Source organism: Budorcas taxicolor, chromosome 14 (assembly GCF_023091745.1).
Source record: "Budorcas taxicolor isolate Tak-1 chromosome 14, Takin1.1, whole genome shotgun sequence".
Lineage (NCBI taxonomy): Eukaryota > Metazoa > Chordata > Mammalia > Artiodactyla > Bovidae > Budorcas > Budorcas taxicolor.
Window position 1 is genome coordinate 45,519,636 of NC_068923.1, and position 25,556 is coordinate 45,545,191.

General features: G+C 37.4%; 1 protein-coding gene across 1 annotated transcript in view; it reads left to right on the top strand.

The window, feature by feature from the left end:
* PREX2 (phosphatidylinositol-3,4,5-trisphosphate dependent Rac exchange factor 2) overlaps positions 1 to 25,556 on the top strand; it is a 296,906-nt gene that overhangs the window by 196,636 nt on the left and 74,714 nt on the right. Inside the window, exons 31-34 of the mRNA XM_052651670.1 lie at positions 3,407 to 3,448; positions 9,651 to 9,868; positions 16,937 to 17,039; positions 22,814 to 22,957. Of these exons, the coding sequence (XP_052507630.1) occupies positions 3,407 to 3,448; positions 9,651 to 9,868; positions 16,937 to 17,039; positions 22,814 to 22,957 (507 nt within the window). The remainder of the gene's footprint in view (positions 1 to 3,406; positions 3,449 to 9,650; positions 9,869 to 16,936; positions 17,040 to 22,813; positions 22,958 to 25,556) is intronic.

Here is a 25,556-nt window from a genome sequence, read left to right on the forward strand (position 1 = left end):
TCACCCGTCCATGCCTTGCCTGTGCATCTCTTACGTCTGCCTGTTCCTGAATTATGTCCTTTAATAATAGACTGCTAATTTAGTCAGAAAATGTTTCTCTGACTTCTGTGAGGTGTTCTAGCTAATTAATTGAACCCAAGGAAGGAATCACTGGAACCTCTAGTCTGTAGCCAGTTGATCAGAAGAAGCACAGACGACAGCCTGGACTTGTGAATGGTGTCTGAAGTGGGGGTGGGGTACAGTCCCGTGGCGGGTGAGACCTTATCCCATGATATCTGTCACTATATCCAGGTAGATGGTGTCAGAATTAAATTGAATTGTAGGGCACCCAGCTGGGGTTGGAGAATTGCTTGGTGGTGTGGGGAAAAATACCCATCCAGGTTACATCCACTGTCAGCTTAAATTCAAATGTCTAGTAGTGACGTATAATCTCTTTGCTGCCTACCTACCAAAATTATACTCTTTGAAAGCTCTCATTTTTCCAGCAGTACTTTTTTCATTTTTTCTCTGCCTTTGTCCTAATATCCTAAACAGCTTCTTTTTAACTCAAAATTCACTTCAGTTTTTCCATTTTTCTTCATATTTCAGTTAATGAGACATTTTCTGGCTAATTCCCCTTTTAATTCATGTGATTTAATTCATCTTTTCTGGTCCATATAAGTCCTTACCAGATTCATTCTCCTAAAATATCATGTTCAGTCCCCTGCCTCAGAGCCTTAGAGTGATTTTCTGTTAGATCAATGTAAACTCATCAATCTGATTTGGAAGCCATTTTTCACTGGGGTTTTCCAGTTGGATCCCAATTGCAATCTCTTAGTGATGTAATGGAGAAGGGAGTGGCACCCCACTCCAGTACTCTTGCCTGGAAAATCCCACGGACGGAGGAGCCTGGTGGGCTGCAGTCCATGGGGTCGCTAAGAGTCGGACATGACTGAGCGACTTCACTTTCACTTTTCACTTAAATTGGAGAAGGAAATGGCAACCCACTCCAGTGTTCTTGCCTGGAGAATCCCAGGGACTGGGGAGCCTGGCGGGCTGCCTTCTATGGGGTCGCGTAGAGTTGGACACGACTGAAGCGACTTAGCAGCAGCAGCAATGATGTAATAAAAATTTTTTCTTTGCTAGATTGTTGAATGTTTGCCTTTTTTTTTTCAACTCTATTGCCTTGCTAGCACTTTTCCCACTCTTAGGATATGTACTTCTCCCTGACAATTAACTTTGAACGTTTAAAATTTTGAGACTCTCAACAAAATTCTACACCAACTTTATTCAGATTCAAGTCACAATAATAAAAGTGCTTCATCAGTACAGAGTACTTTAAATAATTTTCCAAGGCTTTGATATATATTCCCATGTGTTTCACTTCCCTTGTGGCTCAGATGGTAAAGAATCCACCTGCAGTGCGGCAGACCTGGGTCCCATCCCTGGGTTGGAAGGATCCCCTGGAGGAGGGCATGGCAACCCATTCCAGTATTCTTGCCTGGAGAATACCCATGGATAGAGGAGCCTGCTGGGCTATAGTCCCTGGGGTCTCAAAGAGTTGGACACAACTGAGCAACTAAGCACAGAACCATGTGTTTTTTATGCACAGTACTATAAACTAAGTAACATAGATGTTATCTTATGAATGAGCAAGATGAGACCCAAAGTAGATTAACACTTTACTAAAGATGGTAAAGTTAGTGTATAATAGATGGGTCTCCTGACTCAGTCCAGTGTACTTTTCTGCCTCTGAAATCCATTTGTCCTTGTGTCTCACTTGTAAAACTTAAGGTCCTCTCTGGTATTTCCTACATTTCTTATCTGTTAATTTTGTTGCTCTAATTATTCTGTGAATTTATTTAGAATAGGATGCCACCTAACCTTTTTTATTTTCCATAATCTTGGGCACATAAAGGAACTCCTTATGTTTAATATTTTCCTACTGCAAGCAAACTATCTACCAGTTGGAAGCAAATGAGTGCATGGCTGATTGGGTACACAGCAACGAATGTGACGTTAGCGCACATCATTTATTTGACATCTGTGGTTGGTCCCGTGTGGGGATGGGGTGAGAAGAAGAATATTTGGAAATATTTAGTATTTTTCAGTCCTTTAGGGCAGTATTTTGACCTAAAGATAGGAGAGGAACAATAAATACATTTATTTCTAATATATAATACACAGTATGTAATGTGCTTAGTTGTTCAGTTATGTTTGACTTTTTGCAACCCTATGGACTGTAGCACACCAGGCTCCTCTGTCCATGGAATTTTTCAGGATACTGGACTGGGTTGCCATTTCCTCCTGCAGGGGATCTTCCCAAGACAAGGATTGAACCTATGTCTCCTATGTCTCCTGCATTAGCAGGCAGATTCTTTACTACTGAGCCATAATTTATAATATAATATTTATTAATGCATATTTATATCAGTGATCAGTTGCTCAGTCATGTCCAACTCTTTGCAAGCCCATGGACTGCAGCATGCCAGGCTTCCCTGTCCATCACCAACTCCCAGAGCTTGCTCAAACTCATGTCCATCAAGTCGGTGATGCCATCCAACCATCTCATCCTCTGTCGTCCCCTCCTCCTACTGCCTTCAATCTTTCCCAGCATCAGGGTCTTTTCCAGTGAGTCAGTTCTTCACATCAGGTGGTCAAAGTATTGGAGCTTCAGCTTCAGCAACAGTCCTTCCAATGAGTATTCAGGACTGATTTCCTTTCAGACTGACAGGTTTGATCTCTTGGCAGTCCAAGGGACTCTCAAGAGTCTTCTCCAACACCACAGTTCAAAAGCATCAATTCTTCAGTGCTCACCTGTACTGTATTATATATATTCTTTATATACTGTATGGAAGTGGGAGTGTTGGTCGCTCAGTCATGTCCAACTCTTTGTGATCCTATGGACTGTAGCATTCTGTGCTCTTCTGTCCATGGAATTCTCCATGCAAGAATATTAGAGTGGATTGTCATTCCCTTCTCTGGAGATCTTCCCAACCCAGGGATTGAACCTGCATTGCAGGCAGATTCTTTACCATTGAGTCACCAGGGAAGCCCCAAATATTGTATATATAATCTTTGAAAGTTCAGAAATTTAAAAAAAATGCTATTTGACATTTACTGGTCAAGACCATAATAGCTATAGGCATTTACAGAACGTCATGCAAACTAATGATGACCTACAAAGATAACAAGATTTGACTGATATTTCAAGGCGCATATGATTCAGATCTGAAAATGATTTTAGGGTCTTGAGCAATGGATAGAATTTATGTAGGTAGATAAGCAAAAATGGCTTGTCAAATGAATGGGATTTTTATTATCTAATATAATGAGTTTGTGCTTATTTTTTACTACACAACTACAATATGATGTTATTTGCAGAAAAAGACTGAACAACTGACTGGTATATTTTCTTTCTCTGCAGAGGTAAAGTGTAGGATACTCCTGGCTCTTCTTGAATATTCAGGTAAGAGTTTGCATTATTTTTACTGTTTGAAATTATTACAGCCCACCACCTTAAATGTCTTATGATATGAAGGCAGTGACTTCACCTGTTTACAAAATAGATGGAAATATGATCCCTACCTTCTCTAAAGCTTTGCAGAGATTAAAAAATACTTCTATAGTACTTTATGATAAAGACATAAAACATGCTCATTTTCAATTACAAGTAAAATGCATGAAAGCATATATAAACGTATATTTATACAAAATATGATTTAAAAGGAGAAAGGAACCAGGTTTTGGTAAAGTTCCTTGTACAAATAAGTTTTATTGTGAACCTGTGTCTAATTTTTGTTTATAACAAGGATGTAGATGGTTCTGATTCAAGGAGAAACAGATTGTACTTTTGATGGGAGGAATGACAATCAGAAATTGGTTTGGAAGGGCGTGGATGCAGAGAGGGGAAGAATTTGTGACTACTTTGCAATCTACCACACTTGGAAAATTTAAATTATAATGAATGGATGAGCCAACTTAAACAAGAGAGCCTTTTTTTTTTCCTTCTGATGATTGGATTTTGCCTTGCTTTTTGACTGAGTAATAATAATAACAAAAGCATGTCACATTTTTTTAACTTTAATAATAACAGCAGAGTTAATGTACCTCATTTTTATGGATTTCACTGTGTTCTCACAACTACTCTGTGAGAACATTATTATTGTTTCCACAGTTTTAAAGGTGAAGAAATCTGCATTCAAGCAGATGAATCATAACTAGTACATGTAGTCAGTCACCACGTATTTTGGGGCATCTAGAAGATTAGGCATAAAGATACCTTACTGGGTGAATTAATAAATAGTAGGTGGCAGTTCTGAAATTGAGACTTAGATCTGCCAGTTCCAGAAGTGGTTCTGAAATGTGTTGCTTTATTTATTAATATTCAGGTGGGTGTTCTTGTTTTGATTTAAATTTTGTCTTTTCCTATCATAATTCTCTTTTTTGGTTTACTTAATTTCCTGACTCTTTTTTTCCCTATTACATTTGAATGGTACCAAACAGACTAATTACTCCATGTTGTTGGCCACAAAATTATGCTTTTCACTTTAAAAGGGCAGACTGTATCTGCTGAACATTATTCTTAATTGCTTTTTATTTCTGTCTTTTTCTTTCTCTAATCTCTTCTTTTTGTTTATTTTGCTTTCATTTCCCTACAACTTCAGAGTAATGACGGATTATCTGTGTGTCTAGAAACCTTCTCATTCTTTTTAGATCAGCAAGCTTAAGATGAAACTTGAGCTTTTTAAACAGCCTAGAGTAAATGAAGTGTTAATGTTTTTAAACATGTTGGTAGAAGATGAATTTAAGCAGGTTCTCAAATACTGAAATGAAACAAATGGATAGGTAATAATCCATTTGTTTTGAGTGTGTTCTCACTATATGGAAATTCTTAGTTGGCAAAAAATAATAAGCTGCCATACACACACGCGAACAAAACAGAATTCTTTGCTTTTCTTCTTTTACTAGAAGCTGGGAGCAGCTCTTGTGATTCCTGCTCTTGTGACCCCATTGTTCTTATTGATGAAAATGATGAATGAGAATAGCTTTGGTAAAGGATGGACACTTGAATTTTGAACAGCTGCATAATTAAAAGGAAAAGACCTATATGTTTTTCAGTTCACTTATTGGGTTTCTTTCTTTATCATGGCATTCCTTCTCTAGTCAGTAATAGACTGAGCACCCATCACTGTGTTAGATGCTAGGGGAAAAAAAGAATCTTGGTAATATCACGTCCGATTTCACCTTGCTAAGTGCTTTAAATGTTTTTATTTCATCTGTTTTTTTTTTTTTGAAGTCTATTACTTTAAGAACACAGAGCCTCCATTCAGCTTTATTTTCTTTTAAAATTTATTTTAATTTTTACTGGAGTATGGTTGCTTTCCCTGATACTGGGAAAGATTGAGGGCAGAAGGAAAAGAGGGTGTCAGAGGATGAGATGGCTGGAAGGCATAACGATGCAAAGGACATGAACTTGGGCAAATTCCAGGAGATGGTGAGGGACAGGGAGGACTGGAGTGCTGCAGTCCATGGGGTTGCAAAGAGTCAGGCACAACTGGGCAACCGAACAACAACGACAACATGGTTGCTTTACAGGGTTGTGTTAGTTTCTACTGTGCGGCAAAGTGAATCACTTACACAGATACATGTATTCCTTCCTTTTTAGATTTCCTTCCTATTTAGGCCACCACAGAGCACTGAGTGGAGTTCCCTGTGCTATACAGTAGGTTCTCATTAGTTATCTATTTTATGCATAATAGTGTATATATGTAAAGCCCAATCTCCAGCCCCCTTTCCTGCCTTGGTGTTCATATGTTTGCTCTCTACACCTGAAAAATGGTACAGATGAACCTATTTTCAAAGCAGAAATACATAGAGAACAAACATATTCCATTTATCTTTATCACAGATCTAAGAAGTAGGAATAGCTCCTATTTTAAAAATAAGAATCTAATACCTAGAATCATACACTTTAAAGATGGTGGAATGGGTAGTTGAAAGCAGATTATCTGCCTTTGAAGTCCCTGAGCATAAATCACACTGTATGCCAACTCCCCCTGGCACTGATGCTGATTGTCCCCTGGGAAGCCAAAGCATGTAAGCAAACTCTCACAATGCTAGGTCATTAGCCCTCCAGCAGGGGGAGACAGCCCCAGCCTGAGGTGGGGCAGAGAGAAGTATACCAGCTTCCTGAAGGAGAGGGGACATTTCACAAGGGGAGGTAATATTTCAGTATTTTGATGAGTTGACTTTTTTTTTCCTGCATCTGTTTTTTATTTTTATTTTTTAAATTTAATTTTTTTTTACTTTACAATACTTTATTGGTTTTGCCATACATTGACATGGATCCACCACAAGTGTACATGAGTTCCTAACCCTGAACCCCCCTCTCACCACCCTCCCCATATCATCTCTCTGGGTCATCCCAGTGCACCAGCCCCAAGCATCCTGTATCCTGTATCGAACCTAGACTAGCGATTCGTTTCTTACATGATAGTATATGTGTTTCAATGCCATTCTCCCAAATCATCCCACCCTCACCCTCTCCCACAGAGTCCAAAAGTCTGTTCTTTACATCTGTGTCTCTTTTGCTGTCTCTCATATAGGGTTATCATTACCATCTTTCTAAATTCCATATACATGTGTTAGTATACTGTATTGGTGTTTTTCTTTCTGGCTTACTTCACTCTGTATAATTGGCTCCAGTTTCATCCATGATGAGTTGACTTTTTAAGAACGATTTCATGTTTGCTGAGTGGAGAGGGAAGAAGGGTGTCCCACAGCCAAGGGCCCATGAACCAGGAATCACCCTTTTAAGTCAGACTGCTGCTGCTGCTGCTACTAAGTCGCTTCAGTAGTTTCCAACTCTGTGCAACCCCATAGACGGCAGCCCACCAGGCTCCCCCGTCCCTGAGATTCTCCAGGCAAGAACACTGGAGTGGATTGCCATTTCCTTCTCCAGTGCATGAAAGTGAAAATTGAAAGTGCAGCCACTCAGTCATATCCGCCTCCTAGCGACCCCATGGACTGCAGCCTACCAGGCTCCTCCGTCCATGGGATTTTCCAGGCAAGAGTACTAGAGTGGGGTGCCGTTGCCTTCTCTGTTGCTGCTGCTGCTGCTGCTAACTCACTTCAGTTGTGTCTGACTCTGTGCGACCCCATAGATGGTAGCCCACCAGGCTCCCCTGTCCCCGGGATTCTCCAGGCAAGAACACTGGAGTAGGTTGCAATTGTCCCCTCCAATGCATGAAAGTGAACAGTGAAAGTGAAGTTGCTCAGTCATGTCTGACTCTTAGCGACCCCATGGACTGTAGCCCACCAGGCTCCTCCATCCATGGGATTTTCCAGGCACTCGATTGGGGTGCCATTGCTTTCTCCAGCCTTCTTTGTTAAGTCAGACTAAATCGTCATTTCAAGAAGCCAGAGAATGAATGCATACATTTTCAATTCACTTAATTCAGTTGTCACTCTACTGATTCATTATTTTCATTTAGTAAGTATTTGTTGAATATCTACACATTGTTAGAAATTATGTACAACAGAACAGGTGTTTTGCTTTTTTCATAGTTGAAATTGGGCAAAGCTGTTTCCCAGTTTAGCCACTTTATAATAACATGTAAAACACTCTTTTCCATCTATTAGAATGGGGCATATGATATTTAATACTTAAGGGAAATGTCTAACATATGTTGTTGTTAAATGAACAGATTGAACCATATGAAATTGACATGTCCAATCATGTTGACCTACCAAAACAGCAAGTTCATAGAGTTCAACCTAATCAGTAAATATTTTTGTTATATAATTAACTATTTTTCATATTTAATCTTCTTTCTAATAAAATTTTCAAGACTAGTTTTTCCTAACAGTGAAACTGAGTAACAAGCAGCAATTATCTGTACCTATGCCATCACTTCATGGGAAATAGATGGGGAAACAGTGGAAACAGTGTCAGACTTTATTTTGGGGGGCTCCAAAATCACTGCAGATGGTGACTGCAGCCATGAAATTCAAAGACGCTTACTCCTTGGAAGAATAGTTATGACCAACCTAGATAGCATATTCAAAAGCAGAGACATTACTTTGCCAACAAAGGTCCGTCTAGTCAAGGCGATGGTTTTTCCAGTGGTCATGTATGGATGTGAGAGTTGGACTGTAAAGAAGGCTGAGCGCCAAAGAATTGATGCTTTTGAACTGTGGTGTTGGAGAAAACTGTTGAGAGTCCCTTGGACTGCAAGGAGATCCAACCAGTCCATTCTGAAGGCGATCAGCCCTGGCATTTCTTTGGAAGGAATGATGTTGAAGCTGAAACTCCAATACTTTGGCCACGTCATGCGAAGAGTTGACTCATTGGAAAAGACTCTGATGCTGGGAGGTATTGGGGGCAGGAGGAGAAGGGGACGACAGAGGATGAGATGGCTAGATGGCATCACCGACTCAATGGACATGAGATTGAGTGAACTCCGGGAGATGGTGATGGACAGGGAGGCCTGGCGTGCTGTGATTCATGGGGTCACAAAGAGTCGGACACAACTGAGCGACTGAACTGAACTGAACTGACTGATGCTTTGGTAGTCATTAAAAGCAGGTGTTTCATGTCCTTGGTTAAACAACTTTAAAAAAATATGCCTTTTCATCAATAAAGCAAGGAGAACTCACTGCTGAATAAAGGCAGCATGTTTATTTATGTTATACACTAATTATTGACAATGCTTCTTCATTTCAGAAGTGTGCAAGCCCTCAACATGTTCAGTATACATTTGGGAATATGTTGATTTTTCACCTGTGTTGTTTTTCTAGTACAAGTAATTTTTCAGTGTACAGAATGTGTGGTTTGGTGTTTATGTTGCTATGTAGTTTGTATATACCCTGTGTCTCAGAGGAGTGAACCCTTTAGGATTGAGTTCTCAGAGGCACAGCTGCTTTCCATTTGAGAAACCTGAGGTCCAGAACTGGCAGTTCATAGGGTCAACATACCTTCAAAGGAGGTCAGTCGAAAGTCCAGTTAATTGCAGAATAAGTATGCTAGTAAAAGTCGATTTATATTAAAACTGTAAATATATAATTATGTCAAAAAATATAGGGATTTCTGAACTGGACCTATTGATAGCTTGTGAAATTGAATAGGTGACTTCAGGAGATTCAGATCTGTTTCTTGTTACAAGTAGTCAGACATCAGTACTCTTTCCCCATGTGTGTTTTATATTAGTATTTGAATAGGCCTAGTAGACAATTTTTTAAATTTAGTATTAATAATATTGTATTTCATTTGCTAGTGCAAACTGAAAAATTGGGCTTTGAATTCCCTTTAGGGAAAGTGTCACACAACAATGCATATTATGTTCCATCACTAAAAAAAAAAAAAAAGTAAATACACCTTATTTTATTTCCTTGGATTTTATAAAACAATTCGGTGATTGGGAAATCAAGTCACAATATCAAGTAAGAAAAAGATCTTAATGTTTCTAACATTTTTTGGTGTTCCATGTTTTGTAAAAAGCATACCTACTGAAAAGTATGTGCTCATGAATAGAGCTTGAATTCACATTTTTCCCATGGTGTGAGTTTAGAGAGAGAATGAAATAACAGTGAATGCAGATGTTAAATGAACTGGTTTAGTTCAACTATGACATTTTGCTAAATCATCTTTATGTTCCCCTGCATCACAGATAGCGAGACTCAGCTCCGAAGAGACATGGTTTTCTGCCAGAGCCTGGTGGCCACTGTCTGTGCCTTCTCCGAGCAGCTCATGGCGGCCTTAAACCAGATGTTTGACAACAGCAAAGAAAATGAGATGGAAACATGGGAGGCCAGCAGAAGGTGGCTGGACCAAATCGCAAATGCAGGAGTTCTTTTTCACTTTCAGTCCCTTCTATCACCAAACTTGGTAAGGAATCACAGTGCCTCCCACTGGCTGTGCCAAATGTAACACACATTGGGACCTAGTCCCAGTAAAAAGTGGTTGTTCATTACTGTCCTCCCTAAATAATCTGCCTATGATGCGGGAGACCCTAGTTCCGTTCCTGGGTCGGGAAAACCCCCCGAAGTAGGGAATGGCAACCCATTCCAGTAATTTTGCCTAGAGAATTCCATGGACAGAGGAGCCTGGTGGGCTACAGTCCATGGGGTCACAAAGAGTCAGACATGACTGAGTGACTAGCAATTCAGTATTATATCTGCAGCCATCCAGCTCTTTTAAAAAAGTATATTTTTCCATGGGCAAATATACTTTTAATAAGTAAGTCAAAGGTATTTCTTCTTTCCTAATTTTTATTTATTCTCAGTGGCTGCTAAAAGCTGAGAAAGCCTCCATCTGTTACTAATTCCTGCATCCCTAAGCACCGGCTGAGAAAGGTCAGCAGAGGAAGAAGGGTTTGTCTGTGTTGGTTGCTTATTTCCAGTACAGAAGAGTCTGCCATGATACCCCGAGCTCCCCCTGAGGTCAATGTTCTGGAAGATACTCTTAGAAGAGCTCTAATGACTTGCATGCCATACTGTCTGACGATCTGGTTAAAATCTGCATGTGTCAAACGGTTTTATTTCCTTCCTTTGTGTGCATGTTTGTCCTGTTAAATCCAAGAACATTGCCTTAATTACTGTAAAATATTGTGTGTTTATGCATCAGTGGTCCACAGCAGAGATGAAGAAAGCATCTCAAAAATATTTGAGGAGACTGCAGTGAACTTAGAGGTTTTTCACACATACTTCCTATGGTTTTGATAGTTGTCATGATGTGTCAAGGCAAATATGTTCATGTTATTTAAACCAAAGGTGCCTGTTATATATAATTGTGATTTAAGCATGAGGTTCTATTTGTCTTTTAAAGTACACATAGTAAACGTAGCTTCCAAGTAACATGGTTGAGTTTTTAAATGAATAGATATGAGTTTGCACATCAAAATAATGTTTTTCTTCAGTGGTATTGAGGATAGGGTAATAGCTGTACTATATGGTCATAAAAAGTTCTGGAATGATAAGGACATTCATTGAGTAAAATTCAATGAAACAGAGTTACATTCTTTTGTAAAGACTTTATACACTCCATATGTGTGATTAACTTCTTATTAGGTTGCTAATATAACCAAATAGAAAAAATTTAATTAAAGAAAAATTTTAAATGTTATTGTTCAGTTGCTTAGTTGTGTCCAACTCTTTGAGATCCCGTGGACTGCAGCATGAAAGGCTTTCCTGACTTTCACCAACTCCTAGAGCTTGCTCAAACTCATACCCATTGAGTCCGTGATGCCATCCAACCATCTCATCGTCTGTCATCCCTTTCTCCTCCTGCCTTCAATCTTCCTTAGCATCAGGGTCTTTTCTAATGAGTCAGCTTTTCACATAAGGTGGCCAAAGTATTGGAACTTCAACTTCAGCATCAGTCCTTCCAATGAATATTCAGGACTGATTTCCTTTAGGATGGACTGGTTGGATCTCCTTGCAGTCCAAGGGACTCTCAAGAGTCTTCTTCAACACCACACTTCAAAAGCATCAATTCTTTAGCTCTCAGCTTTCGTTATAGTCCAACTCTCACATCCATACATGACTACTGGAAAACCATAGCTTTGACTAGACAGAGCTTGGTTGGCAAAGTAATGTCTCTGCTTTTTAATAAGCTGTCTAGGTTGGTCATAGCTTTTCTTCCAAAGAACAACTGTCTTCTAATTTCATGGCTACAATCACCATTTGCTGTGATTCTGGAGCTCAAGGAAATATAAAATCTGTCCCTGTTTCCACTGTTTCCCCATCTTTTGCCATGAAGTGATGGGACCAGAAACCATGATCTTCATTTTCTGAATGTTGAGCTTTAAGCCAACTTGTTCACTCTCCTCTTTCACTTTCCTCAAGAGGTCCTTTAGTTCCTCTTCACCTTTTGCCGTAAGCATTGTGTCATCTGCATATCTGAGGTTACTGATATTTCTCCTTGCAATCTTGATTCCAGTTTGTGCTTTATCCACCTGGGCATTTCACATGATGTACTCTGCATATAAATTAAATAATCAGGGTGACAATATACAGCCTTGATGTATTCTTTTCACAATTTTAAAGTACTCCATTGTTCCATGTCCACTTCTAACTGTTGCTTCTTGACCTGCATACAGGTTTCTCAGGAGGCAGGTAAGGTGGTCTGGTATTCCCATTTCTTTCAGTTTTCCAGTTTGTTGTGATCCACACAAAGGCTTTCGTGTAGTCAATGAAGCGGAAGTAGATGTTTTTCTGGAATTCTCTTGCTTTTTCTATGATCCAATGGATGTTGGCACTCTGATTCCTCTGCCTTTATCTAAATTCAACTTGAACATCTGGAAGTTCTTGGTTCATGTACTGTTGAAGCCTGGCTTGGAGAATTTTGAGCATTGCTTTGCTAGTGTGTGAGATGAGTGCAATTGTGCGGTAGTTTGAACATTCTTTGGCATTGCCTTTCTTTGGGATTGGAATGAAAACTGACCTTTTCCAGACCTGTGGCCACTGCTGAGTTTTCCAAATTTGCTGACATACTGACTGTGACACTTTAACAGAATCATCTTTTAGGACTTCAAATAGCTCAGCTAGAATTCCATCACCTCCACTAGCTTTGTTTGTAGTGAAGCTTCTGAAGGTCCACTTGACTTTGCACTCCAGGATGTCTGGCTCTAGTTGAGTGAGCAGACCATCATGGTTATCTGGGTGATTAAGATCTTCTTCCATGGTTCTTCTGTGTATTCTTGCCACCTCTTCTTGATATCTTCTGCTTCTATTAGGTCCATACCCTTTTTGTCTTTTATTATGCCCATCTTTGCATGAAATGTTCCCTTGGTATCTCTAATTTCTTGAAGAGATCTCTAGTCTTTCCCATTCTATTGTTTTCTTCAATTCTTTGCACTGATTACTTTGTAAGACTTTCCTATCTTTCCTTGATATTATTTGGAACTCTGCATTCAGATGGGTATATCTTTCTTTTTCTCCTTTGCCTGTTGCTTCTCTTCTTTTTCTCAGCTATTTGTAAGTCCTCCTCAGACAATCATTTTACCTTGTTGCATTTCTTTTTCTTGGGGATAATCTTGATCACCGCCTCCTATACAATGTCATGAACCTCCGTCCATAGTGCTTCAGGCACCTACCTTGAATCTATTCGTCACCTCCAATGTATAATCATAACTGATATGATTTAGGTCATACCTGAGTGGCCTAGTGGTTTTCCCTACTTTCTTCAATTTAAGTCTGAATTTGGCAGTAAGGAGTTCATGATCTGAGCCATAGTCAGCTCCTGGTTTGTTTTTACTGACATATAGAGCTTCTCCATTTTTGACTGCAAAGAATATAATCAATCTGATTTCGGTATTGATCTTCTGGTGATGTCCATGTGTAGAGTTGCCTCTTGTATTGTTGGAAGAGAGTGTTTTCTGTGACCAGTGCATTCTCTTGGCAAAACTTTGTTAGCCTTTGCCCTGCATCATTTTTTACTCACGGCCAAACTTATCTGTTACTCCAGGTATCTCTTGACTTCCTACTTTTTCATTCCAGTCCCCTATGATGAAAAGGACATCTTCTTTTGGTGTTAGTTCTAGAAGGTCTTGTAGGTCTTCATAGAACCGTTCAACTTCAGCTTCTTCAGCATTAGTGGTTGGGGCATAGACTTGGATTACTGTGATATTGAATGATTGGCCTTGGAAATGAACAGAGATCATTTTGTCTTTTTTGAGATTGCACCCAAGTACTGCATTTCAGATTCTTTTGTTGGCTATGAGGGCTACTCCATTTCTTCTAAGGGAGAAGAAATCATTTTTCATTATTATCATTTAATCATTATTTCATTCCTATAGCATATTTTCACCTCTTGTGAAAAGTATTGAAAGACAAAATAAATATTAATTACTCCTTGCCTATCAAATAAAAATTACATAAGATCAGATGCCCACTTCTTAATACATGGTAGGCATTAAGTGTTTGTTGAATGAATTAATTAGCTAGTGAGGCTTCATTTGTATTCTCTTCTTACTTAATACCTGCCATTGGCTGGTCATGTGCTGGTACTTTTATTTGAAAGTAAACCTACAAAGGAATGGGAGAAAAAACTTGTAATCCATGCATCTAGTAACTGGCTTACATCCAGATTATATAAAGGATCCTTTAAAACTAAAGAATAAGAAGGCAACTCAATTAACAAGCAGGCAGAAAGGATTTGAATGGACATTTTTCCAAAGACAGTATAAATGGCACATGAAAAGATGATCAACTTCTTTAGCCGCTGGGGACATGCAAATCAAAACTGCGTAAGATACTGAGTCACAGAGATGTGGATGAATGTAATCCAAAAGACAAAGATAGGCACAGGCGTTGGCGAGGATGTGGAGAAATTGAAACCCTCATACACTGTTGAAGGGAATGTAAAAGAGAGCAGTCATTTTGGAAAACATTTTGGCAGTTGCTCCAAATGTTAAGCATGGAATTTCCATATGACCCAGAAATTCTTCTCATAGGTAATATCCAAGAGAAATGAAAATCATATTCTAACAAAAACACGTACACAAATGTTCCTAGAAAAATTATTCATAATAGCTAAAATGTGAAAACAATCTAATTGTCCAAAAACTGAATGATGAGTGACAATCAAGTTGGGGTATATCCACACAATAGAATATTATTAAGCAATAAAAAGGAGTGAGCTACTGATACATGCTACCACATGGATAAACCTTGAAAATATTGTTAAGAGAAATATACCAGTATTATTTGATTACATTATTGTGAAATAATACAAAAGGCAAATTTTAGAGACTGATAGTAGGCTAGTCATTTCCTGGAGCTAAGGATTGGAAGAAGGTATATGGAGGTTCAATTCTAGTCGGGAAAATATTCTAAAATCAGATGATGGTGACAGTTACACAGCTCTGTATATATACTAAAAGCCCTTGAGCTGTACACTTAAAATTGGGTGAAACTTATGATATGTGAGTTGTATCTCCAGAAAGTTGTTTTTTTATTTTAAATTGGTGTCTGATACCCTTAAGATGGGCTTTCCTGATGGTGCAGTGATGGTGAATCTACCTACCAGTGCAGGAGGTTTAAGTTCGATCCTTGAGTCAGGAAAATCTCCTGGAGGAGGAAATGGCAATCCACTCCGATATTCTTGCCTGGGAAATCTCATGGACAGAAGAGCCTGGCAGGCTACAGTCCATGAGGCCGCAAAAGAGTCAGACATGACTTAGCAACTAAACAACAACAGTCCTCAAGTTAATTTTTAAAAATTGATTTTAAAAATCCAGAGGTAGTTTAAAAATCCAGAGGTAGTTTTTTTTTATGGGTTATTATAGAAACCCATAATCTTTCTATCTCTTTTATGAACCTATAATCTGTCTCTTTTATAACCCATGATCTTTTATGTCTCAGGAGAGCATAAAAGTCTCCTGGGACTGTGAAGCGCTCCCGGGGAGCTGCAGTCACTGGCAGTTGATGCGTCTCTGGGTGCTGACCGCAATCCTAGGTCCTTGGGTATGACTTTAACCACATCTACGTATTACAGTGCCTGTTTGGGACATTTCTTCCTGTGTATATATATATTCCTCTTAACTGGAAAAATGCTCATTCTTTAGTCCTGTCCCTACAATTTCAGATTTGTAGCATTTTTCTACCATCCAACGGACTTTAAAAAGTAAGAATCTCATAAACATTTATCCAGCATCCAGTGTGTGCCATCCATTACATTAAGTACCAAACTGGAGTACAAAGCGATGATGCTCTTAACCTTTTGTTACCCGTGCTGTCCTTCCCTGGGGTCTGGGGCTACCTTCGTGGTTTTTTTTCCCACACAATAAAAATTCTTTACCATCTCCACCCTCTACTTATGCTGCCCCCAAACTATGATTATAAGCTACAGCAAATTTTAAAAATGAGGATATAGCATGTTAAAATTATTGTTTAAAAGGACCATTGATTTTCTTAAGGAAATAAATGTTACCTTTGAAAGAAAAGATGTGTATGATAAAGTTAATTATTCTTTCATGAGGAAATTAGTAAAAGACTTTGATACTACACTGATCTGCTAATAGGATGCCCAGAACCCAGTACTAAAAGATGATGATGCTGAGATATGCAATTACTTGTTACGAAGTCTGGGTCTTACCTACCTCAACTGTAAAATATAGGAATGAAATGAAAGATTAAAACAAATCAGATTTCATATTCACGACATTCTAGATTGAAAGTGTTGAAATGTTAGTCGCTTAGTCATGTCCAATTCTTTGTGACTCCGTTAACTATAGCCCACCAGGCTCCTCTGTCCATGGAATTCTCCAGGTAAGAATACTGGAGTGGGTTGCCATTCCCTTCTCCAGGGGATCTTCCTGACCCAGGAATTGAACCTCGGTCTCTTGGGTTGCAGGTAGATTCCTTACCTTCTGAGTCAACAGGGAAGATTACGTCCCCATAAAGGCAAGTGAAAATGATTCTTGTCCCCAGGCTTTTTGGAATAAAAATCATCACATACATGCAAATTGATTTTATCACAGTTTTCATAAATTGCAAATTGAATAATGCGTAGGTTATCTTATTGTAAAATACAATGACCATTATGTACTGTGGCTTTTTAAGAAAAACAGTATTTTTACTTTTCAGCTGTTACATTTATAAGATTATAGAGATTTAGAGGCAAATAAGACGTTTATGTATACACATTTGTCTGTAACTAATAGATAGAATCAGTATAACTAGAATGTAGCTACAAAATAGACTGAAAAATGGTTCAGAATCGTTTAGACAGTAGAGGAAAAGAAAAACATGAAGCTACAAAAGAAACTTGTAAATCTGAAGATTAGTTCATTTCGTTTTAGGCAATAAGTTCTTAGGTATGTTGATAATGTGGTTTGTATGTAAATAAAACACAAGTGAAGCGAGTTTTGGTCTGGAGATGTTTTGTTATGTTATGTTATGCTCTGTCTCAAACAGTCCAATCATATCATGGATTGTTTTTCTTTCTCTCTAGACAGATGAACAAGCCATGCTAGAAGACACACTGGTTGCACTGTTTGATTTGGAAAAGGTTTCTTTTTACTTTAAACCATCAGAAGAGGAACCATTGGTTGCAAGTAGGTAGTTAAATATTTCATATGTGTTTTATAAGATTAATTTTGTTATCAAACAATATATGGCAAAACTTGGATATGAATATATTTGATATGAAGATTAAGTTATATGTAAAATATTATTTTTAATGTAAAATAATAAAACCAAGTGGGCAAGTGATAGAAAGTATATATAAGTTAAATCTACACCTAATTTTATACTGATGTTTTTGTCTCTTAGTCTGACCTCTAAAACTTTTCTGGAGTGTGTGCAGCAAATTTTACGCTACTCAAGATTGTCTTTTCTTCCTTTTTTGTTATCGTGATAAAATATACATACCATTAAATTTACCATTTAGTCAGGTTCAATGTACAATTCAGTTTATTCAAAATGTTGTGCAACCATTTCCACCATCCATCTGCAGAGCTTTTTCATCCTCCCAAACAGAAACTCCATATGCATTAAACAGTGATTATCTTCCTCCCTTTTCCAGTCCCTGCTAACCTTGATTCTACTTTCTATCTCTGAATTTTATAAATGGGTTGATAGAACATTTGTCCTTTCTGCTGTTTTTTTATGTCAATATTTTTTAGTAAAAGAACTGCCCTAATATTTCCAGCTATGTAGATGATCTCTGAGGCATCTAAAACTTTTGCTCTAACATATAACAAGTATATATCAGAAATGACTGTATTGGGTTTCCATGGCTCATCTTCAAATGATCCTGTAGAGAATGTGTTAACAGGCAATATACTGGACCATTTAGAGCCAGTAACACACAGAGACCGAAGTTATGCTCACATTGTATAACATTTAGGTCAAATCAGTTGAGAAAGACATTATAATTATTTTATGTGACAATAATTGATAAAATTTATAATTTAATTCTGAAGGAGTAGACACATATTTTACATTTTTGCTAGCTTAAAAGTAGAAATCAAAGATTACTTTATCCATGTCAAAAATTTTAATGTGTACAAATATAATCATATTAACTATTTTGATTCACTTATTCATCCTGTAAAGTTTTCAAGATGGCAAAACGTTTTCCTGTCTTGTTCATTGTTGTACCTCCAGCACCCAAGAGAGTGCCTGGAACAAAAAGGACAATGTATTTTTTCAAGGAGATGAATGAACAAATATCAATTCAGTTTATCCAGCGCAGCAGGCAGAAAGGTTTCATGGTTATAAAAGTAGAAGGAAAAACAAACTTGTGCATAATGAAGAAAAAAATTTCGACAGAACTTGGTTGTATCTAATGTTGCAAAGAAGTTATGAAATTCAATTGAAAGATTGAAAAGTATCCCTTGTTAAGCCTATCAAAGGCATTGTTTTAGAAATCTACTTTCAGAGAAATAGTTCTTAAGTTTAATTTCTGCAAGTTGTCATTATTTATATACCACTTCAACATTGTCACATACAGGTTTAAAATGTGTCTATTGGGCCAAGAAATCTTTTAGCAGTTTGTTATTTTTCTGGTTCTTGTTTATCTATAAGTGTAAAGATCCTATGAATTATGGTAGAAGCTCTGTATCTTCAGGACTTAGAAAGGTTTTTATTTATTTTTACATTTCCAATATCTACTACAACAAATAGGGACTCAATAAATATTCATTTAATTTGTTTCTAGGAATGATAATCATTTATCAAAAATTTCTAAAATGCCTACTGTGGCAAAGCACATTTCCAGGTGCTGGATGAAGTAGAGGGCTAAGCAGACAAAGATAAATAATATGGGAAATAAATGAGTTAATTTGATAATAGATTAGAAGATAATAATATGACTGCGTGAAGGGACATAGAAAAGAACAAAAAGGGAAAATGAAGGGGCAGGTGAAAAGTTGCCTGTGGGAGGGAACCTGCTAGGGAGGGAAACATTCTAGGAGGAGGGTGAAGACCAGAAACAAGTCATACAGAGTTATCTCTCAGGAACTGGTTCCAGGAACCTCTCAGATACCAAAATCCGTGGATGCTCAAGTATCGTATAAAATGGTGTAGTATTTGCATGTAACCTACGCACATCCTCCCATATACTTTAAATTATCTCTAGATCACTTAGAATAAATAAGTGCTCTGATGTAAATACCAGTGTAAATGCTCTAAATGTTGCTGGTCAGCAGCAAATTCAAATTTGCTTTTTGGAACTTTCTGGAATTGTTTTTTTTTCTTTTTTGGACATGCAGTTGGTTGAATCTGTGAATGCAGAACCCGTGAATGTATTTCTGCATCTGTGAATGTAGAAATTCAGTAAAGGGCGTACTGTATTTGAGAGAAGGGTGTTCCAGGTCCACTGAAACAGTGAGAACAAAGACCCCAAGGTGGGAGCATGTGTGACACATTCTGGGGATAGCACGGAGGGCTGTGTAGCTGGAGCAAAGTCAGAGAGGGGTAAGGAGAAGGGGCTGAGGACAAAGAGGAGGCCACATCTTTGAAAGAGCTTTGCCTTTCTGATTGAGCCACTGAGCAGGGGAATGACACAGACTGAAATAGAGGCAGCCTGTGCTGCTGTGTTGAGAGGACCTTACCAGGCAAGGGCAGAAGCAGAGAGACCACTTAGGAAGGCCTTGCAGTGACCCAGGTGAGAGATGATGGTGACTTGACCTTGAGGGGAGCTGTGGAGATGGGAAGTGGTTCATCCTGTATGTATTAAATTATGAGGACAGAGAAAATAGAATCTTATTAAAGTTTCATCTCCACTGATAAATGAGAGAGCACAAAAACATGGATTACAATGTTAGGGATTTAGGCTGTATTCTAGGGAGTATTTGGTAAATGGGATTATTTGATAAGGATAATATTATTTGGGCAAATTGTATGGTCTTCTGTGGGCAGATATAAAACAGGATATATTTTCATTTACTTGAATAATGTAGGAATAATTTCACTACAAGGCAGAGAAACTATTTTCACAATATAACCTGATACTTTTTCTTTTAAATTTGCCTGAGGAACCATAACCTCAAAGGAGCACATTGTCCATGATTCAGATATGACATTACTGGTGAATGGTCTGTTGAGTAAACTGGAGATGAACCAGTATTTTAAGCTTGATAGAATATTTACTGTACATCAATTATGAGAGATTTAACTTTGGCATATTGAAATATATACTAAATATTAAAAGTAATTGAGACCATGTACATAATATTTTGACATTATATAAATAACATTATAAATGTAGACACAATAAACACAAAAATTGTGCTATATTGTGTGGCAGTACATTTTTATGTATTTCCCTGAAGCATAATCTCAACTTTTGAAGTTAGTTCCCCAGTGACAAGTCAGTTCCAAGGCTATGATACTAAGTCTTCTAAGCAAATTTATGCTAAGCAAACTATACTATGTTATGATGGTATAGTTATTATTTTGAGTTGTTTTAAGAAAGAAGAGAATTATTTATACCCAAGTGTCATCACATCATATTGAAATAGTGTAAGAAAACTAGAACTTTTTTATTAACTGCATGTGATTTGATCTTTCTATAAACCTAGATGCCGAGGGGTCAGATTGACTAATTTGTATCACTGTGATGAAGACTAGTTGGCTGAGTGTCTATAAGGGCAGGACTGAGTCCAGAGGGTTGGAAGCATGAATCATATAGAGGACACTGGGCCTTGACATCAAGAAATCTGAGTTCAAATCCAGGCTCCATTCTCATCTGCAAGCATGAGAATGTCAGCTTTCCCTGCCTCATGCAATTGTGAGGCTTAAAGAAAATAATGTATTTGAAAGTCTCTAGCACTACGTAAGGCTTATGATAGTATTCAGGAAATATTTGAGGCCACTGTCTGCTTTATTAATCTGTGTTTTTAAAGAAAGCTCCATTTAGCATTATTCACAGTCTTATTTTTGCATTAAGGAACAATAAGATTCTGAAGAAAAATGCAAGCCAAGCAAGTAGAACTCAAATATCTGGATTAAAGACATTTCATTTTCTTGGAATAAATAATTATAAGGCGTATATAACATGCTTGGTACTGAACTAAGTTCTAGGGATATAATATTGATTAAGTAAAATAAAATCCCTGTTGGCATGGACCTTAGCTACTAGTGAGAGATACAAAGGAATAAATGGGCACTCTGACCCACTTTGGTATAGAGAAAAAGTACAAAATATTTCCCATGTCATATGATGTATTTAGTGAAAATGAAGGTGTTAATTGCTCAGTTATATCCAACTCTTAGTGATCCCATGGACTGCAGTCTTCCAGGCTCCTCTGTTCATGAAATTCTCCAGGCAAGAATACTGGAGTGAATTGCCATGTCCTCCTCCAGGAGATCTTCACAACCCAGGGATAAAACCCAGGTCTCAAGTCTCCTGCATTGGCAAGCGATCCTTTACGACTAGCCTCTCCTGTACTTTTACATATGTAGCAAATACCTTGAGGAAAAGTCTTTCACATAGCACTCTTAGTTTTAACCACATTTAGATCATTTTCAATCATTTTTCAGTTTCCTAATTCCTGGTGTTGCATCTTTATTTGTGCTTTGCTAACCCAGTAATATGATACTGCTGCATTCTCATTTTCCTTCTAATTACATTATCCATTTGGAAATATAGAGATTGACTATGTTGGAACTAAGGGATAGAATTTAACAAAATTATAATATATATGAAAGACATTGTATGGAAAGGGGAACTAGAAGATATAAATATTTTGTATATTTTAATCTCTAATTTATTTAGTATTCATGCATCTTTTTTCTTTAGTACCAGAAAAGAAAAGACTTTTCCTACTCATTAAAATGCACTTAACTTCCTAATCTTCAACTGTGAGATTTGTTTATTCTCTTTCTTAACCTCAATTTCTTCATGTCTCCCTTAAAAAAAAAAAAGAAACAAAAAATAACCGTAATTATATGGTATAAAAAGGAATTGTAGATGTTAATACTATAAGTCCTCTATTGATATGCAGAATTAGATACATTTAGCAAGAAACCTGGAATCTGTGATCACTTATGGTATTTAATCTTGAGCTCTACTTTTATACAGTTTTATCTTAAGAAGCAAGATAAAAATAATATTGATTCAAGAACATATATTAAATATTTACTCTATTTTGGCCTTAATTTTAAACTGGTTAATGTGACTATTGTAGCCTTTTAGGAACAGTTTGCATTCTTTTTTAATGAAGTGGAAGTTATGTATCACAGACAAGTATCGTAAAATAAGGATTTATGATAACACTGTGAAATACTACTGCAGCATTCCAGCTTTTCAAGTTGGTTGTAGTTTTGTTGTGAGTAATTAAATTTAGGATCTTTGAAAGTAGCTAAAATAATTTAAACAGATAATGTCTAATGACTGTAAGGCAGGGACAGAGGTAATACATTTTTGATCTGGTGCTCAGAGAGTGGAGTTTGCAAAACCCGTGCTAATTTTGATAATGGTTGCTATGCACTCAGTTTCTTGCATACCACTTCACAAGTGTACCCCAAGGAGTCATCTTGACTAAAATATGAATGAGGCAGCTGCCTTGGGAAATTTTGATTCCAAACCATGTGTATCTAAACTTCTCATTTAGTTAACTGAGACATCTGGTGTGTCAAAGTGTAACGAAGTTTTCTGTTTCAGAATTTTATATGCAATACAATAATAAATCTGTTGTGTTAGCTAATGAGAACCTGATTTAATACTCTTTCACTGAACAGAGCTGTTAAGTATGCTAAACCTGAACTAAATATAAATGGGTACTTTTAATGTAAAGTAATTGATGAATACTAGTTTTTAACAAACATACTATATAACGTATCCTGATAATAGGAAGTAATATAACATTAAATGTCATTTTAGATGTTCCCCTTACTTATCAAGCAGAAGGAAGCCGGCAAGCTCTGAAAGTTTACTTCTACATTGATAGTTATCATTTTGAACAACTGCCTCAACGGTTGAAGAATGGAGGAGGGTTTAAAATTCATCCTGTTCTTTTTTCACAAGGTAATTGCTTTCTTTTTTATACTCCATGTACTTAGATTATTTTCTTTATCAGTTGTTTAAAAGAAATGTAGTAATAACCATCATTCTTTTTCACAAATTCAAAAGTTTATTCTGAATACTTAGTATGTTTCCTTGTCCAATTATCTGTTAAGGAAAAATCGTGTATGGTATAAATATTTATCAAGTAGAATTGCAGCATTATTTATAATAGAGAAATAAGATAAAGATAAAAAATAAAGATAAATTAATTTGCCTTAAATAAATTATTATAAAGCCATTAACATATGTTGAGGTCCTTTAATGGACCGGAACCTTGTGGTCCAGAGTCGATGATAAGAAAGTAAAGGAGAGAAAGAGGCTGATATTCCTTGGTTTACACAGAAAGCCAATAAAGCCCCTGCAAGGGGCTTGCTCTGTTCACGGAGGCCTCAGGCGCCCTCTCGATGGGGTGAAGGTGCACAGCGCCTTCTCAAGAGGGTCTTAGAAGCCCCGGCAGGAAAGTGAACTCAGAGGGCCTCTGCGCTCCAGGGGATCAGCCTGAAAAAGAGAGAGAGGGAGAGAGAGAGAGAGAGAAAGACACGGGGACCAGAGCTTTGATGGAGCAAACGTATTTTAATCAACATGGTGTGGGCATATATACTGTCTTACAAGGTAGTTATTCTCAGCAAAGATAAAGATTAAAATTCCAGACTTACAAAACATAGGCGATCCATATTAAAGAGAGAGAGAGTTGTAAACAATCACTTCTACCGTATGGTTCACAAGAAGGAAGAGGGTACTTACCACCGTATAGAAACACTAATGAAGGAAATGCTTGGATTAATTCCTGAGTATTCAGGAATTAATAAGGAACAGAGAATTCCTGACAGATCCAAAACAGCACACAGGAAGCCTCCTGTTAAATGCTTCCTGACAAACATATGGTTAAAATATTTTATGTGATAGAAAGAGTTTGATAGTATACACAATCAGATTACAAAAAAATTTATAGGCTCAATTATGTCATACATGTATGTTTATACCTACATATATATATACTTCATATGTATATATTGAAAATATATAAAATTTTTCAATACCATTGGGTGATTAAATTGTTGATTTTTTATTCTTAGAGTTTTTTGCATTATGTTAATTTTGTCAGTAAAAATGTATCCCTTTTATAAATTAAAAAAATTGTTTTGGCAAGTGAACAATGAGTGTTAACCACAGTAGAAGAAATTAAGATTGACATGAATAAGACGATTTTTGCAGTGAACTGATTTCACAGGGAAAGTCCTGAATCTTTTTAGTCTTTGGAGTCACAAAAGCCAGAAAGATCACAAATCCAGAATATTGTATAGTTTCTTTTTGTCTATGATTTTTTTAAAAAAGATTCATGCTGTGGTCACAAGATTTCTCTAAGTGGTACCACAGAATACTACATTTTTTCTTCTTTGGAGTTTTCAAGACTGCTTTGGTTTTGCTGTGGAGTTTTTTATTATTATTATTTTAATAAAAATAGAGGAATAAAATCAATTTTGGTAATTGAAGAACCGACAGTCATGTTAAATCTAAATTCACTACCAAGTGAAAATTCTCCTTTACCTCTTGCATGTTATAATTCTAAGAGATAGATTACCCTTCCTTCAATTGCCATAGTTTAAAAACAATGTTATTGTTCAGTCCCTAAGTCATGTCCGAACTCTGTGGCCCCATGGGCTTCAGCACTCCAGACCTCCCTGTCCTTCACTATCTCCCAGAGTTTGCTCAGACTCATGTCCATTGAGTTGATGATGCCATCCAACCATCTCATCCTCTGTCACCCTCTTCTGCTTTCAATCTTTCCCAGCATCAGGGGCTATTCCAGTGAGTCAGCTCTTTGTATCAGGTGGCCAAAGTATTGGAGTTTCAGCTTCAGCGTCAGTGCTTCCAATGGATATTCAGGGTTGATTTCCTTTAGGACTGACTGATTTGATCTTGCAGTCAAAGGGACTCTCAGCACCACAGTTTGAAAACATCAGTTCTTTGGTGCTCAGCCTTCTTTATGGTCCAACTCTCACAGTCATACATGACTACTAGAAAAATCATAGCTTGGAGTATACATACCTTTGTCAGCAAAGTGATGTCTCTGCTTTTTAATACACTGTCTAAATTTGTCATAACTCTTCTTCCAAGGAGCAAGTGTGTTTGAATTTCGTGGCTGCAGTCACCATTCACAAGTGATTTTGGAGTCCCAGAATATAAAATCTGTCACTGTTTTCACTTTTTCCCCTTCTAATTTCCATGAAGTGGTGGGACTAGATGCCATGATCTTAGTTTTTTGAATGTTGAGGTTTAAGACAGGTTTTTAACCCTCCTCTCTCACTCTCTTCAAGAAGTTCTTTAGTTCCTCTTCACTTTTTATCGTTTGAATGGTATCACTTGCATTTCTGAGCTTGTTGACATTTCTCCTGGCAGTCTTGATTCCAGCTTGTGAGTCATCCAGCCCAGCATTTCTCCTGATGCACTCTGCATAAGTTAAATAAGCAGGGTGACAATATACAGCTTTGACATAATCCTTTCCCAGTTTGGGAACCAACCAGTCTGTTGTTTCACGTCCTGTTCTAACTGTTGCTTC